This window comes from Sceloporus undulatus, chromosome 3, assembly GCF_019175285.1.
Source record: "Sceloporus undulatus isolate JIND9_A2432 ecotype Alabama chromosome 3, SceUnd_v1.1, whole genome shotgun sequence".
Taxonomy (NCBI): Eukaryota; Metazoa; Chordata; class Lepidosauria; order Squamata; family Phrynosomatidae; genus Sceloporus; species Sceloporus undulatus.
The window spans coordinates 12975872-12993765 of NC_056524.1; the positions used below are offsets into that span (position 1 = coordinate 12975872).

The 17894-nt window shown below is 39.8% G+C and overlaps 1 protein-coding gene across 1 annotated transcript in view; it reads left to right on the plus strand.

Annotated features, from left to right (window-relative positions):
- The window catches only part of EED (embryonic ectoderm development), a 17981-nt gene extending 2606 nt beyond the window's left edge, over positions 1–15375 (plus strand). Inside the window, exons 2-12 of the mRNA XM_042460669.1 lie at positions 934–1094; positions 3893–3985; positions 5090–5155; positions 8042–8167; positions 8277–8358; positions 9936–10027; positions 10427–10560; positions 12008–12113; positions 12349–12507; positions 13224–13297; positions 15090–15375. Coding sequence (XP_042316603.1) covers positions 934–1094; positions 3893–3985; positions 5090–5155; positions 8042–8167; positions 8277–8358; positions 9936–10027; positions 10427–10560; positions 12008–12113; positions 12349–12507; positions 13224–13297; positions 15090–15216 — 1220 coding nt within the window. The 3' untranslated portion in view covers positions 15217–15375. The remainder of the gene's footprint in view (positions 1–933; positions 1095–3892; positions 3986–5089; positions 5156–8041; positions 8168–8276; positions 8359–9935; positions 10028–10426; positions 10561–12007; positions 12114–12348; positions 12508–13223; positions 13298–15089) is intronic.
- Positions 15376–17894: the final 2519 nt, after the last annotated feature.

The window sequence follows — 17894 nt, forward strand, 5'->3', positions numbered from 1 at the left end:
TCCCCAGGGCCCAGTCCTTTCCCCGTTTCATCCTCACGGGAGGCTTCCTTGGGGTTGGAACTGAACACGAGCCGACAGTGTGACGCTGCAGCCAAAAAGGCTAATGCGATCCTAGGCTGCGTCAGTAGAAGTGGATTCTCTATGGGCAAGTGTTCCCCAGTGGTTCCCTATGGGCAAGCATGCCTTCTCTATGGGCAAGTGACGAAGGGAATGCTGTGGGTGTAGCATATGCATATCTCTGTTCCAGTAAGGCTTTTGACAAGGTCCCCAGTGGCATTCTTGCAAAGAAGCTTGTAAAGTGCATGCATTAGAAGAACCGGAGAACAAGAGAAGTCCCGGAGGGGGGGGGGGGGGAAGGCCGCCCCCCTCTTCAAAAAGGGGGGGGGGGGGGAAAGAGGATCCTAACAATTATTGCCAGTTAGTCTGAGATCAATCCCAGGAAAGATTCTGGAGCAGATCATTAAACAGAGGGTCTGTGAACTTCTAGAAGGCAATGCCATAATCGCAATTTAGACTGGATGGCCCTTGTGCTTTCTTCCCACTCTCTGATTCTTGGATGATGGATTCTGCATATTGTCTGCCCTCAAGCAGTTTCCTACTTATGGTGACCCAATCCTGGGTTTTTCTTGGCAAGATTTGTTCAGAGGGGAGTTTGCCATTGCCTTTCCCTGAGACTAAGAGAGTGAATCATAGAATCACCGAATCATGGAGTTGGAAGAGACCGCAAGGCCATCCAGCCAAACCCCATTCTGCCATGCAGGAACTCTCCATCAAAGCACCCCCAACAAATGGCCATCCAGCCTCAGTCTAAAGACCTCTCAAGAAGGAGTTGGGATGGGTCTTAGGGAGGATAGTTCTTTCCTTCAGCAAGTTAGTTTCCTGTTGCTGTAACTCTTACTCTTGATTTCTTCTTTTGAAGCCAGACTGTTTTATATTTGCAGGATGACGCTGTAAGCATAGAGAGCGGAACTAACACAGAGCGTCCCGACACTCCCACAAACACACCCAATGCTCCGGGAAGAAAAAGCTGGGGGAAAGGCAAATGGAAGTCCAAGAAATGCAAATATTCCTTCAAATGTGTAAACAGCCTAAAGGTACCTATTGGCAATGCTATCTGGGACTGTTGAGAGTTGTGAGCCAACAGCATCTGGCGGGACACAGGTTTGCCTGCCTTGACTGGATTCTAAGAACAGCTTTATTGGATCAAACCAAGGCCTAAATAATCTGGTGTTTTGTTTCAAAATGAAGAGTTATGTTATCTACCAATGTGACTGTGATGGAGCTAGTAGTCACCAGTTTTTGATTTAGAAAACATGGAGGCTTGCATGCAAGGAGCGGCCATAAACTGAGTCGTATCATTAAGCCTGTTTTCTATGGCCACGGTTGGGCAAACTGCAGCCCTCCAGATGTTGGTTTTCAATTCCCGCCAGTTCTAGCCAGTTTATGAAGGACTGGTAACTACATGGAACGTAAAATTAATTGGGAAACAAATCTAAAAATCGGTAGAGGTTGAGTATCCATTGTCCGAAAATCTGAAATTGTCCACATGGGCGGCTGAGACAGTGACGCCGCTGCTTTCTGATAGTTCAGCTTACACAAATTTTGCTTCATGCATATAATTATTAAAAATGTCATGTATACCATTACCTTCAAAAGGTGTATGTGAAACATAAGTTAATCTCATATTTAGCCTTAGTCCCATTTCCAAGATATGTCATTATGTACTGTATGTGCAAATATTCCAAAACATGAAATTCAAAATACTTCTGGTCCCATGCATTTTGGCTAAGGGAAACTGTATACAAAAGAATTTGGTCCTGGCATATAAAACAAATGCATAGGTAGCACTTCTGCCCCACAAAAATTACATAAAATTAATAATGACTTAACTCTATTATGATATGTGATATAATAGGGTTGCCATAATTGTCCACTAAAACCAGGGACAAAATGTGGAACAAATTCTAGACCAAACTGTAGGACAACTGCAGGACAAAACTCAGCCCAAAATGTAGGACATTTAAGAAAAATGGGTTGAGTTTTGTCCTGCAGTTGTCTTATAGTCTGGTCTAGAATTTGTCCTACATTTTGTCCCTGGTTTTAGTGGACAGTTGTGGCAACCCTGTGATATGCATTGGCGAAAGTGTGACTTAAGGGGAACACTAGAGTATTATGTTGCTCTTTTGCCTGAACGTCACATATTTTAGCATGAAGTAATTGATTGACTAAATAAAAGTTTTTTATACAAATAAAAAACTCAAAATTAGTTTTATTACTGATTATTGGTAACCCTGGTAGAAGCTGTGAGTACTAAGATTACCAACTATGGCCCTATACAGTCTGGAAGCTGCACCAAAGCTGCACTCCAGTCGTTAGGACTGGAGCGTGGCTTTGGTGCGGCTTCTGGACTCTTAGGACACATGTATCATTTAAACAGCATACCTGCAAAGTGACTCGAAGCAGCTTTATTTTGGCCGGTCTGTATCAGGCCAATGAAAAGTTTTAGATAATATAGACAACATTTTTAAAAAGTATATTTTCAGTTTCATGTTCTGTGTCAAATGTAGCAATATGCCTTGAGGCAGGTTTGATTTCCATCAAAGCACGAACTTGGATTATGATAATTAACTTTTGGCATAAACTCGTGCTTGTTCCACATGGGCTGGTTCCTTTGGTTCTATCAGACCATTTTTCTTCCTCCTAGAAACTGATGATAAACAGCACCTTGAGCAAATGTGGATTTTCACCAACTATCCTGATACAAATGGGCTTCGAAAGGTTAAACCTAGCCATTAGACTACGTATCTTAGATATAGAACTACAGAACCACAGGAGTAAAATCAGGAATATCCCAGTTTTAGGAAGTTTGGAAATGACCTTTGCTAGACCAATCTACTTTTCCAGCCTAACAGTACCCAAATTTAGGGCAGCATTTACTGCAGCCTGCTTTAACATTCTTCCTTCTGCAGTTTTGGAAGGGAAATATAAGAAGCTCCCTTATGAGAACCAGACATGCTCATGTTCTGACACCTCAGTGGAATCACTTCAGCATATTGTATTGTACTGCCCTTTCTGCCAAGGTGCATGCTCCTCCTTAATTCAACAGCTAATTACTATCTGACACTACTGCTCGAGGATGTAGATCTACAAATTACTGAGTATACGGCTCAGTTTTGTGCTGTCGCCAGTGGTACACGCAAACAAATAATTAAGGATCGGACTTGTGGTTAAATGATGGAACAAGATGTTAAAGGATTGCCTCTTTTATGTTTCCTCTATGTTGATGTGTAATGCTTCCTGTTTACATGTGAATTTGGGTTTTAATTTGTTTTTTATTAGTTTTTGTAAGAATGCTTTTATTGATAGTGTTTTTATAACTTTGAGATGTTTTGGCTGAAGACCGTAAATAAACATACATACATACATACATACTAAGATTACTAGAATTTGGAAAAATGCTCAAGCACTACCATTTCACAGAATGTGTGACAGAATATGGTTTGTTACACCTACAGAAAAATTAACCAGCTATTTTCTTGTGGTTGGAGAAGGACTAAAGGAGCATAACTTAGTAGCATCCTGGTACCCATTTTAAATGTATTTTTAAGAACTAAATGTTGAAGATGGTTCTCCAACTGATCAACTGGATTCTGGGCAAAGTCGGTATTAATATAGAAATGGAACAGCTAATCATAGTTCTACTAAATATTTGTAATTTATAGATAATTTGATACTGCATATATAAAGTTATACTTCATGTATTGATATAATATTGTTGATTGGAGGGATTAGGCAGTGAGGACTGATGTATTTATCATTCTCAGAGTTTAAAAAAAGAGAAAATATACAGGTTTTGTAATTTGACTCTTAGTTATATCTCTTTCCTTTTTAGGAAGATCATGGTCAGCCATTGTTTGGGGTACAGTTCAACTGGCACAGCAAGGAAGGTGATCCCCTGGTATTTGCCACTGTTGGCAGCAACAGAGTGAGTGATATAACTGAGTTAATCTTCCTTGTCATTCCTTCTTGATTTGCTTTCTGCTTTTCAAATGTTGGCTCCTGGATGCTGTTGGACCAACTTCAGATATCCCAGCCACCATGACCAGTGCAGAGTTTCTGGGAGATGTAGTCAACCAAGATTTTGAGTTCCAATACTGAGAACTACTACAACAGCTTGTGTGTGTGTTTCCAAAAGCCAAGCAATATTTCTGATTGTAAGAGTTGAATCATATGTGAGGGAAAAGAACAGTATAGTGCAAACCAGGCTTTTGCAGCTGGCTAAAATTGTAACTGGAATTTCTAACTGACCCCAGTGATTCAACTGACTATGCAACAGAGTCTGGTCTACTTTGGACTTGAAAATGCCATATCTATTATACTGGACATGCAGCTATAGCAAATATTTCTCTGGTTAATTTTAAATATGCCTTCTCTGGCCCTGATTTTGAAGCTGCTCAAATAGTGGGACATCTTGTAACTACATGTCTATCAACTTCTTGGGAGCCAGAGCTGTGCTGTGAGCATGTCTGCTCCTTGAATATGAAATAAAGCCAAATTAATGACATAAGAGGTGGACAGGGATGAGGACAGTACAGTCTGAGCAAGTTACTGGCCTCATAATACATTGTAAATGCAGATCGGTCATTGAGACCCATGAGAGCCAGTGCACTGTAGTGGCTTAAGTGTTGGAGTAAGACTGCAGGGAGCCTAGAGTCTGAATCTTCACTTGGCCATGAAAGCTCATTGGGTGACCTTAGGCAAGTCACCCTCTCAGCTTCAGAAGAAAGCAATGGCAAACTCCCTTTGAACAAATCTTGTCAGGTAAATGCTTTGATGTGTTCACTTTAGGATTGCCATAAGTCAGAAATGATTTGAAAATGCACAACAACAATAAAACCAGAGTTATAAAAGGTGGATGGGGCTGTGGATCAATAAAGCAAGTTACTGCCTTGATAACATATTGTGCTGTTTTTATTCTCTGCCCATCCACAATAGAAGAGAGGGAAAAGTGAGTTGGGAAATATGGTTTAATGTTTCACCAATATGTGTTAAGAATTATCTTAATGTCTTTCCTTTCGTCTGCCTCTAGGTTACTCTGTATGAATGCCACTCCCAAGGAGAGATACGTTTATTGCAGTCCTATGTGGATGCTGATGTATCCTTTCTTAAATTTCTGGGATTGTTTTCAGAGAAGCTTCATAAGATGAAAAAATTAACTCTGTAGGTGCTGTAAAATAAAAGGGGAGGGAGGGCACATACGATATTGGTCTTAGGAAAGGTATTGAAATAAAACTGCCAGGATCATACTGTCCTTATATAAATTTATGGTGTGACCACATTTTGAATATTGTGAACAGTTCTGGTCACCATGCTGAAAAAGGGTATTGTGGAGTTGGAAAAAATGCAGGAGATGGCAACCCAGAAGCTAGGAACAAAATTTCTGTAAGTAAAATCTAAAAAGGTTTGGAACTCTTTAGTTTTTAAAAGCCAAAAAGATGGGAATGGGGGAGAGGACAGGATAGAGAGGTATACAATTTGTATTGTTTGGAGAAAATGGATAGAGAGGTTTTTTTTTAATTATGTCTCACTAAAGAAACTAATATGATCCAATGCAGTTTAGTAGAGGGAGATTTGGAACAATAAAAGAAAGCACTTGCTGCTTTTAAACTGTGACATTCACCTTCCCAAGATGTAATAATAATGATGATGATGATGTGATTATGATGATGATAGGATTTATTTATATGCCGCCCAATCACTGGGAATCCGAGCGGTTTACAACAGAGGGTATAATAGACAGTTCCCTGCCCTCAGGCTTACAATCTAAAAGACACAACACAAAAGGAGAAGCGAATGGTGAGGTGGGGAGGGGATCAGGTCCAGCATTGTTCTCTCCCTCTGAGGCCTGGACCAAGGCAGATGGACCGGAGGGAGGACTCTTTTTCTTAATCGAGGCCGGCTCTTCCTCTTCAGGCCCAATGGCTTTGGGTCTGTCCTTTCGCTCCTTCCCAGGCCAGAAGATGACAGTTGGAAGGAGGGAGGGGAGGGCTCTTCCTCTTCAGGCCTGATGATGACCACAATATAGCATAGCTTTAAGACTATTGCTTAGACTTTGCTACTGTTCATAAAATGTGTATATTCTCTCCAGTACTAGTACCAGTTGCAGGGGAACATGAAGTGGTATTATGTTCATTTTCTTGAGTTCCCATAAGCCAGAGATGGGGAAAATGCCACTTGCAGGCTGTGTGAGGCTCCCAGAGACCCCCCAGACCCCCTTTCTCAATTTTTTTGCTCCCAATTGCCCTTTAGGGGCTGTGTGGCACAACTTCTCTACTTTTGTCATTCCCTTTTAATAACAAGAAGTGACCCAGAAAGGTTACTTCCTGATAAAAAAAATGGCTTCTTCTAAGCCTAAAATGGTGGGAGGAAGGGCAAAACACAGCAAAATAGTTTTCCCTACTTCAGAATGTGTTTTGGGGCAAAATTTTTGACTTTGTAAAAAATGATGGGGCAGTGAGTGCAGCTCTCTAAAGTTTCCTTGTTGGCCAATGTGGCCTTCAAACCCCTAACAGTTGCCCAGAGTTATCATAAGGATATAATTGGCTGCTGTGGGAACAAAATGATAAACCAGACAGGCCTCTGGTCCTTCTTGTGTTCCTTCTTGTGTTCTTAGAGATTTCCTTGTTCAGTGGGACCCAATTCAAAGAGGTTCTAATCAAGAGTAAGTTCACCAAATAAATATTGATCTGCTACATTGCATCTGGGATCCCCCTGCTCAGTGGCCTCTCCCTGCCCAGTGTTCTGTCCATTTCCGTTCCCTACTGATCAGTTTCTTCATCTCTGTCTCCTTGCTTTGATATAACCACAGCGGGGAGTAGCATGTGCCTGCCTGTCTGTTTCCTATTCAGTGAAATCTGATCAGCATGTTCCCAAGAGGTTAATGTCATCACTGTTGTTAGGACACATGATACCCTGTGGTGTTGAGCAAGGCATATTCTCTCAGCCCATCTTTAAGAGTGGCCCACTTCATAAAGTTAACAGTGTATGCTGTTATAATAATCAGTTATAATAACATCCCTATTTAAGCCAACACATCTCAGTAACATCTCAGACTATTTTACTGTAAACTGCCTCGGTCCTAATTGGAGTAGACAGGATATAAATAAAAGTTCATTATTATTATTATTATTACATGTTGTTTAATATTCTGAATGCCTTAGTAAAATATGTTTAGTAGTCAGGGGTCTAAAGTGAGTACCTTATCAAGGCTCTTTTCAAACCCGCCTCCATCCTCATAAGGGAGAGGCGAGATACAAATAAATATTATTATTATTATTATTATTAAGATTGTGAACACAACATTTTAATGCATGCAGAAAGATCTTGTAGCAACTTTGAGACTAACTGAAAGAAAGAAGTTGGTAGCATGAGCTTTCGTAGATTTCAGCCTACTTCCTCAGATGCATGTTTGGACTGGAGAACCAAACATGCATCTGAAGAAGTAGGCTGAAGTCAGTGAAATCTCATGCTATTAACCTCTTTCTTTCAGTTAGTCTGAAAGGTGCTACGAGATCCTTTTCCGTACTGATTTTCCAAACTAACATGGCTATACCTTTGCATTTTGATATATATTGATGAATGAGGTATATGTGGCTTTCATCACTTTATACTTTCTCTATATTACCACCCCTGCCTAAAAATCCTCAGTTTATCTGTTTAATTACCACCTCTGCCCTAAAGTTATGGGATTTGTATTGTATTTTTAGTGGATGATTATGCAGCAGATTCAGTTTACGTAATTGATCACTGTCTTCTACTTACTTTGTGTGCCAAATGCAAAATCATGCATAAAAACAATTAAGGAATAAACTGTGCTTTTCCAAAAAAACATAACAAAAACCAGCATCATTGACTTATTTTGAAATTGTGAGTCAAGTGGTGGGTTTTTTTGGGATGGGCATGTTTTAAATTGTTGTCTAATATTTGATGGGCAATAAACAATTATACAGCTGCATGTATAGACCTTAACTGTACTCTTCAGGCAGATGAAAACTTTTATACTTGTGCTTGGACCTATGATAGCAACACAAGCCATCCCCTTTTGGCTGTTGCTGGATCTAGAGGCATTATTAGGATAATTAATCCTATTACAATGCAGTGCATAAAGGTAAGTTGGCAGAAGAAGTGTACTATGTTTTAAACCATTTCTCTGAATTTAAATATGAAATATGGAGTTGTGTTGAAGGTAATAACCTAATCTATGAATTTTGTTGTAGCACTACGTGGGCCATGGCAATGCAATCAATGAACTGAAATTTCACCCCAGGGATCCAAATCTTCTTTTGTCTGTAAGCAAAGGTATGAGCAATAGTCTCTTAATGGACTACTTCTGTTAGAACACAAGGAGAGAGGAGGGGAGAAGTAGGGTAGCATCAAAAAAGACCAGAAGCCTTCCACTAATGCCAAATGAAGACATGTTACAAAAAGTAATAATTTTTCACATATTTTGTCAACATGTTTTGACAAATTAGCACTGAAAACACATACTGTAATAGCATTTGTGCCTGTAGTTTCCTCCATTACCTCTTCATTCACTACTATTTGGGGTGATTTTGGAAATAAACAGTGTAATAGTTCAGCATTACAAGATCAGTCAGGGCATAGCTTGGATTTGTGAGAGCTTCTAAGCATCTGTGTTTAAATCTTGCTTTGCTGTTGTCTGATGAACTTGTTACTGATCCTGCCTTGTGTGAACAAATCATAGTTTAAACCAGTGGTAGGCAACCAGGAATCTTCCAGATATTCTGGGCCACAACTCCCTTATAAACCCCAACCAGCATGGCAAATGATTCTGGATCATGGAGTTGTAGTTCAAATCATTTGCGGGGAGAGGAATACCAGGTTACATAAATCTGGTTTAATTTATCCAGAGGTCTTGGTTTAACCAGGGGTTGGCAACTTACGGGCCGAATCCGGCCCGGCGAGGCCTTGGGACCGGTCCTGCCGCCGATTGCTGCCCCCACCGCAGCTTCCGTGCCGCTCCAGGTGCCATTTTGAGTTCGGCCCCCCAGTTGTCTGAGGGACAGCAACCCGGCCCCCGGCTCAAAAAGGTTGCCTACCCCTGGTGTAAACCCAGAAGCCCGTGTTTCCATTCTTCTAGCAGTTGCACCAGAATAATGTTTTTGACTCCAAAGCTCTCCAAGATTTGTTAAAATGTGACTTGGCATTATAGCATCTCTATTAGATTGTGAGTTCATTGGAGCAGTGCCTGTTTGTGTTACCTGTTTGTGTACAGTTCTGTAATGTACTACATGTACTGATGGTAGATTTAAAAATGGGTATATATCTTTATCTTTGGAAGATGACTTTTACTTTTTCAGTAAAGCAGTACTCCAGATGAGAACAAAATAAACATAATTCTACCTAGAAACCTTTGCTCCAAATGTTTTTGTATATAGATTATAGTCACATTTAGGGCTTTGAGAGTTTCCGTGAGAGTTAGGTGAAAGGGATTTAAGTTAATGATGGTTTTCTGAATGCTGCATGTTATATCATGTTACACCAGTGATCTGTTTCATGTGCTATTGCTGTGAGAGGAGATGTTGCTCAAAGACAAGGAAATGTTCATCAGGGTTCTGTTTTTCTCTTAAAAAACCAGCATCAAGAGAAATGTAATGTTTCATTGCTCTTTCTTGAATAAGGATACATATCAATATTACATTGAGAAATGAGACATAGCAAGTATAGACAAGCTATTGTATGAATCTAGTTTCTTAGCCATGATTGAAGTAGCTGCTATCATCAATATTTTTTGTATACCATTTATAAAATGAACTGTGTAGTTAATCAGAATGTGATTTTCAGTTAAATGGCTGCTTAAACTAATCACAAGAAGTGCTGATGCCATGATATAACTTGTTTATTTATTCTACTAGATCATGCACTAAGATTATGGAACATTCAGACAGACACTTTGGTGGCAATATTTGGAGGTGTGGAAGGGCACAGAGATGAAGTTTTAAGTGCAGTAAGTTCTATGCATTGCTTCCCAGTTTCTTCTCATTTCACACTTTTCTTTGACAAACAAATTGAAAATTGCTTGTTGGAATGGAATATGGAAGCAAGATTAGCTTTACAGATCTCATTGCCTAGTATTACAATGTAATTGATTTTGGGTACTTAGAGATAAGGCCTTTGTTGTGCAATCATGCTATTATATTCAGATAATTTTATATGGCGTCCAGATTATTTTGTATTCTGTTCAAGATAGAATAGCTGCCTAATGATGTTCAGTTGCTAACATTAAGAGCCCTTGGTGTGGAAGCACACTGTGCAGCCGTCAGTGGTTGTTGTCTTGCCTTCTAGTCTGATTCAATTTTAATGTTTGGTGCAAAACCTAAAAAGCTATTACATTTTGTGCATGTAGGATTATGACCTGCTTGGTGAGAAAATCATGTCTTGTGGCATGGATCACTCATTGAAACTCTGGCGAATCAATTCAAAGAGGATGATAAATGCCATCAAGGAATCCTATGAATACAATCCCAACAAAACTAACAGGTAAAGGCAGTCCTGAACTGACTGTGTTTTCTTCCCTCTAGTACATTTTTAATCTCTTCACTGATATCTTATCAATGCTTTCAAAAGCTGATAAATGTCTGGATCAAAAAAAGGGATAGCTTCTAAATTGTCCTTTGACTTCTTTGTCACTATAGGTATAGGCACTTGGCAGCACTGTCCTGCATGTGTTTTAGATAGAAATACGTCTAATTCAGTTCAGAAGGGCTTATGCTCAATGTAATGGCCATAGAACTGCAGCATAAATACTGATATTCCACTTTCTCTTTTGATACAGGACAAGCTTTACAGTGTTATCATTGGATTTTATTAGTTTTTTTTAATGCTTTGTAAGCAGGAGGGACGTATGGAGCCGTATTACAGTAACAGTTCCCAAAAAATCTGATACTGATTTCATCCCCTGGGGAGTCTTTAAACCACAGGGTTCTGGTTTAGATGTTCCAGGAGATGGTCTTTTTTTTTTTTTTAATAAAAAAAAATCAATATGCTCACTGAAACTAAGTAGACATGAGCAGGATGGAACAGGTGGACACATGTCAGTTCTGGACTGAGAAGCTATAGATTGTTACCATATCTACCATACATACTAGACTGTAAGTCAGTCACTTGTATGAATTGAGGGCAGGTTTTGAGACCAAAATTATGGATTTTTACATGGCCCATGGATAAGTTGAGGGTAAAATTTAGAGGCATGTAACACAGGATCTAAAGGACAAAGGAAAGGAAAACAATGCCAAAGAACTTACAAGATTCCAGCAAGCTCAATTGTTTGTGCTCATACTAAAGGCTGGATGAATGAGAGAGTTGAAGGGGGATCACCACTTCCAGAACAGATTATACTCTTTCCTTACCAGGGGATGGCTCCTTTTTAAATAAGAGTTAAAAGTTAATATTTACATTGACCCATAGATAAGTTGATTCAGTTTTTTTGGATCAATTTTTTTGACTAAAATTTCTAGACTTATACAGTGGTACCTCGGGATACGAAATACCCAGGTTACGAAATTTTCGGGATACGAAAAAATCCCATAGGGAATTATTGTTTCGGGTTACGAATGTTTTTTCGGGTTACGAAAAAACTTTTGGTGCTTTTTTCGGCTTTTTCGCACGGAATCGCGGCTTTTCCCCATTAGCGCCTATGGCAATTCGGCTTACGAAGGCTTTTCGGGTTACGAAAGCGGCCGCGTTACGAATTAATTTCGTAACCCGAGGCACCACTGTATGTGGGTATATACAGTATATCCCACCTGTCTCCCAAGATGGGGGTCAAGGTGGCTTAAAATGATTTTTAAAAAGATTATCTGATCTGTGCCAGTATCTCTTGGTTGAGCTTGTATATTATTGACTGTTATCGAATCCCAGTCCAATTATCCATCTTCTCAAGTTTTACCTTGTTGCTGATTGGATGTGTTCACTCTTTCTTCTTCAGACCATTTGTTTCTCAAAAAATCCACTTTCCTGACTTCTCTACCAGAGACATACATAGGAATTATGTAGACTGTGTGCGATGGCTTGGAGACCTGATACTTTCCAAGGTATGCTGCTTTTTGTTTTAAAAATAATATGTTCACAGTTTTATATTTTGATTTTTGGAAGCCTTAAAAGCTCTTTAACTGATGGAATAGGAACATACAAAATGCAATGGAATAGCATCTTCCTGTGTCTTTAATAATAATTTTACTCCTCACAATAAATTTTCTGCAAATGTTAGGTTGAAAAAGTGAGAGTGCCATCTGGTTTATATTGGAACTTTTTTCATTCCCTCCACAGTCTTGTGAAAATGCCATTGTATGCTGGAAGCCTGGCAAAATGGAAGATGACATAGATAAAATTAAACCCAGCGAGTCTAATGTGACCATTCTAGGGCGGTTTGACTACAGTCAGTGTGATATTTGGTATATGAGGTTTTCAATGGATTTCTGGCAAAAGGTAAGTGTCAAGATGGAGGATACAAGTTAAGATGGGGCAATAGTTCATAAAATCTGTGGGAAAGCCACATGGAGTATATAGAAGTTAATCAGGGTTTTAATGTAGGAGTGGAAAAAGTATAATATTGATGGATGTTAACTCTCATAATCGTTGGCCATTGATTGTACTGGCTGGGACTGATGAAACTTGCTGTGAGTTAATGTATGGAAGGTTTTGTGCTTTTGATCCTGATTTAGTGGATGTTCCCTGTGTAACTGCATATCGATATGTTCAATGTTGGGAATGATGTGAGAAGTTATGAGAAGTGGGCAAATGCAGAAGCTCAGGGAACTTGATAGTGACACTTACTGAGTTTAGTGTGCTTGGGAAATGCTCACCAGTGAACTCCTGTCCTTATTACTGTATGTTCCATGTCACATCTGAAGGGTGCTGGATGTGGTAAAGCTGATCTTGGAAGTGGTCATCTACTAGGCTTTGGTGGTGTCTCATACTAAACAATCACACTCAGATTCCCTCCATCTTACTGTATAGACCAGTGGTTCCCAACCATTGGTCCTCCAGATGATTTGTACTTCAGCTCCCATAATTTTGACTGTTGGCCAAGTTGGCTGGGGCTTTTGGGAGCTGAAGTCCAAAGCAAATGGAGGACCAAAGGTTGGAAACCACTGTGTGTGACTGCAACACATTGACTTTGTGTATCTTTTGTTTTTTTCCAGATGCTGGCACTGGGCAATCAAGTTGGCAAACTGTACGTTTGGGATTTAGAAGTAGAAGACCCTCATAAGGCCAAGTGAGTGTTTGGTTCTTGCTTGTAGGCACTATGGAACGAGGACTTAAATTTCCATTAGCCTATTGTGATGATGATTAAAACAACTGAGGCCTGTTTCAAAGAAAGACTATAAAGCTGCACCACCCAAGGTCTGTGACTGAGGCTTGCTTATGGGATTAAAAACCAGATATACTTTTAAGAAAAGCACAAAGTTTATTTAAAAATCATTTTGACAGAATTACAGACAGGAGCTAAATCCTATTGTGAACCCCAACTAGAGTAATTCTTCTGCATCAGTGGAATGTTTAAGTTCCCATTGATTCAGTAAGTTTCTGCTAGTTGACTAACTCATGGATTTAGGCATAGGTATCATGGCATGTTGGAATGTTTACAATTGTAAGAGAAATCAAAACACGTTTTAGTAGAACATTCTGCTATCAGTTTTAGAATCTGGGAATAATTCAGCTTGATGTCTTCCATCTACTTTTATATGGTTGCCCTTAGATATGTATGTGTTGACCATTTATTGCTTAGAATCATAGAATCTTAGAGTTGGAAGGGCAGTCTTGTGATGGGCAAGAAGACACAACTAAAGTACTCATGAAAGATGTCCATCCAACCTCTGTTAAAAGACCTCTGAAAATGGAGAGGCCACCACTCTTCAAGGCAATTTATTCCACTGTCAAACAGCTCTGTTAAAAACCAACAACTAATGTTTATGTGGAATCTCTTTTCTTGTATTTTGTAACTTGGTTTGGTTTCTGATATCTGGCACATCAGAAAACAAGCTCTAATAATACATGTCATACCCTCAGATACTCTTTATTTCTACTTCTTACCATCTGTCTAATATGTCCTCTGTATGTCACTTGTTTCACCTCTTTCTGCCAATGAATTTTGTCCTCTGAATTCCATCTTTCATTTCCTCACCAAGAAAATTTTCACCCTTGCTCTGTTCTTGCACCCCTTAACCAAAAGAATTACATATTTTGTCTTGACCACATGATTATTTGTATTGCTCTCGAGCTCCTTTTTATGTCTATTTTGTTGCTGATAGTATACCAATATACTATCCTGTTTTTGTGATAGATGCAGTCTCTGCAGGACTTTGGTTCCTGCTAACCTTTTGCCAACTTTAACCTATGGCTTATGTCCACATTTACACTAAGTTTTTGCTACCCTATATGATTGATAAGTAGGTGCACACTTCTGTATATTTCATATAGTGTGATCTCATTATCTGAACATGGAAAGTAAGTACAGTTACCCATCCGTTTTTGCGGACTTTGAATCTGCATCCCTTGCCCATTTGTGGGCGGCAAATGGAGGGGGACAAAATGGTGTGTGTGCCGCCATTCAAGCCAATTGGGCTTGAATACTGGTGATTTTCCATTTTTGTGGGAGGAGGGGGTGGGTGGGTGGTTACGGAAGGGATCCCTGCGAAAATGGAGGGGCTACTGTATATAAAGAAGGTATAATATTTTCCTTTCACATATTAGTTTTCCATGTCAATCCCCCTTTTCCTTTGGTAATATGTAAGTGCATCATTCATATGAATCCCCATCTTTAGACTAAAGTGAAGCAAACACATCTTCCTTTAGATCTTGATAATTTTTAGAAATTAATGAAAGAAAAATTAGGTTGTTGCTGGGAAAGTAAGTTCTTGCATTCAGGGAATTTGAAAAAAAATAATGTGAGGGAGATATAGACTGGTGCTGTTTTCTGTGCTCATCCTTGTGGTAATCATACTATTATTCATGTGAGAGTGAATGAATAGAAACATGAATGTCACACTGAATCTTTTTTTTATTAGGTGTACCACTCTTACGCATCCAAAATGTGCTGCTGCCATTCGACAAACCAGCTTCAGCAGAGACAGTAGTATCCTTATAGCTGTATGTGATGATGCGAGCATCTGGCGCTGGGACAGGCTCCGATAAGTGACTTGCATCTAAGAATAATACTGGTTGTTGTGCCAAGATATTTAATTTGCTATCATTGTAACTGCTTTGAGAGTAGTCCTCTCCTGCTTCTGTGAACAGTTGAGCTTAGTGTTTACATTTGCTTTTGGTATTGCTTTTTAATAAAAATAAAAAATATTTTTGTAAGTTTGGTTTATTGTCTATTTATATTTGGTGCTTGCTCTCTGTAGCATAGATGTTCACACTTGAAATCTCATCAACCAGGACTGAACAGCTGAGGCAAATTATTTAAGTGTGAATAGTTGATATTGATTTAATATTGGTTCTAGAGCTCAGCTTGCTTTTTTATTGTGGATTTGAATCTCCTGGCTGGAATCCGTTTATATTAAGGTTGTTTATAAAGGGCTGTTCATGTGGTGTCAGCATGATATATTGGCTTGCATGTTGGACTATGACTGGAGACCAGAGTTGAAATCTCTTGTCGGCCATGGAAACCCCCTGGGCGACCTTGGGCAAGTCACACTTTCTCAGCCTGAGAGGAAGGCAAAGGCAAACGCCCTCTGAACAAATCTTGCCAAGAAATCCCGGTGATAGGTTTGCTTTAGGGTAGCCATAAGTTGGAAATGACTTGAAGGCACACAACAACAAAGACATATGGTGTAGTTTCTGTTAAGGGCCTAAGTGCTTAAAGTGTAGTGCTGAACAAAGAGGTGTTTCATGGATAATTACCACTTCTTGAGTGGCCAATTCATAGTGAATTTGCATTGTGAAGAACAACAGCCCCCTGTTTTAATGCCCCATCCTTAGCAGCTAGTTAATTGACAAAAGCTTGCAGGAACAGGAAAAACTCTGACAGCTGATAGATGAACAAAAGCCAGTGTAGCATAGTGGTTTGAGTTTGACTATGACTCGGGAGACCAGGGTTCAATTACTGGCTTGGCCAAGAAGCCCACTGGGTGATCTTGAGCAAGTCACACTCCTTCTGCCTCAGGAGAAGGCAATAGCAAACCTCCTCTGAACAAATCTTGCCAAGAAAAATCCCATGAGAGGCTCACCTTGTTGTTTTCCTTCATTTCTGATGTCCCTAAGGCAAACTTATGCTGGGGTTTTCATGGAAAGATTTGTTCAGAAGAGGTTTGCCATTGCCTTCCTGTGAGGCTGAGAGAGAGTGAGTTGTTGTTATATTTGTTTATATCCTACCCTTCTCCCAAAATTGCTGAAGGTTACCCGGTGGAGTTGAAGGCTTTCATGACCGGCATCCATAGTTTTATGTGGGTTTTTTGGGCTAAGTGGCCATGTTCTAGAAGAGTTTATTTCTCATGTTTCGCCAACATCTGTGGCTGGCATCTTCAGAAGATGCCAACCACAGATGCTGGTGAAACATCAGGAACAAACTCTTTTAGAACATGGACTCATAGCACAAAAAACCAACAAAAATTACCCAGTGGAATTTCACAGCTGAGCTGGGAATCTAACCTTGATCTGGAGTCATCCAATGGTGAAACCACTACGCCATGCTGGTCCTTAAGTTCATTTTACGGTTGCCATAAGTAGGAAACGACAAGATGAACAATAGGGAAGGTCCAGCCTAGCTTTGCCACTCTTGAAAAGCCTGGGAACCACCACCAAGAAGGCCCTGCCTCATGTCCAGTTTTTCCACTGTTTATTATGACCTTTTAAGTTATTTCTCTTTAATTTGGATGCAAATACCATTTACTTTATGAGAACTAAAAGTTATTGGATTTATATCCTGCTTTTGTCTCAAGATGGGATTCAAGGTACAAAGTGGAATGAGAATCTGTGGCATTAATCTGTTGTTCTTGCTTTAGGACACTTTAGGCTGCATCTACACTGCAGAAATAATCCGGTTTGACACTGCTTTCACTGGCCTGGCTCAATGCTATGTAATTCTGGGAACTGTAGTTTGTGATGGCCCCAGTGACCACCACAAACTACAATTCCCAGAATTCCATAGCATTGAGCCAGGCCAGCTAAAGCAGTGTCAAACTGGATTATTTCTGCAGTGTGGATGCAGTCTTTAGAGTCCTTTAATGACAAGGACTCTAGGCAAGGAGCCAGTGTGGCCTAGTGGTTTGAGCGTTGGATTATGGCTCTGGAGACCATGGTTTGAGTCCTGGCTTGGACAAGTTGCACTCTCTCTGCCCCAGAGGATGGCAATGGTAAACCTCCTCTGATGCAACCTGCCAAGAAAACCTTGCAATTGGTTTGCCTGTGGGTCGCCATAAATTGGAAACTACTTGAAGGCACACATTGACAAGAAAAGATGGAGGAAAAGGAGTGATTGGCTGTAAGAAGACTTTGAAAAAGGAACTTCTTTGTTGGACTGAGGCTTTCTTCTGTAAGATATGGCTTGTGCTTCCTGATCAGGAAAGCTGACCAGTTCTGTGCTTAACAATACTACAAAAACCTCTTCAAACCATAAATTGCATGTGTTCACTATAATAGTACAATTCTGGGCATCCAATGAAATAAAGAAACAGTATAAAACATTTTGAAAACGACCATACTTTAAAAATATGTTATTGACTTTATGCAGAGAAATAACCCAGGTTGACACCACCTTTAACCGCCATGACTCAGTGCTATGGAATTCTGGGAACTGTAGTTTTGTGAGACATTTAGCCTTCTCTGTCAGAGAGCTGTGGTGCTACAGGAAACTACAATTCCCAGGATTC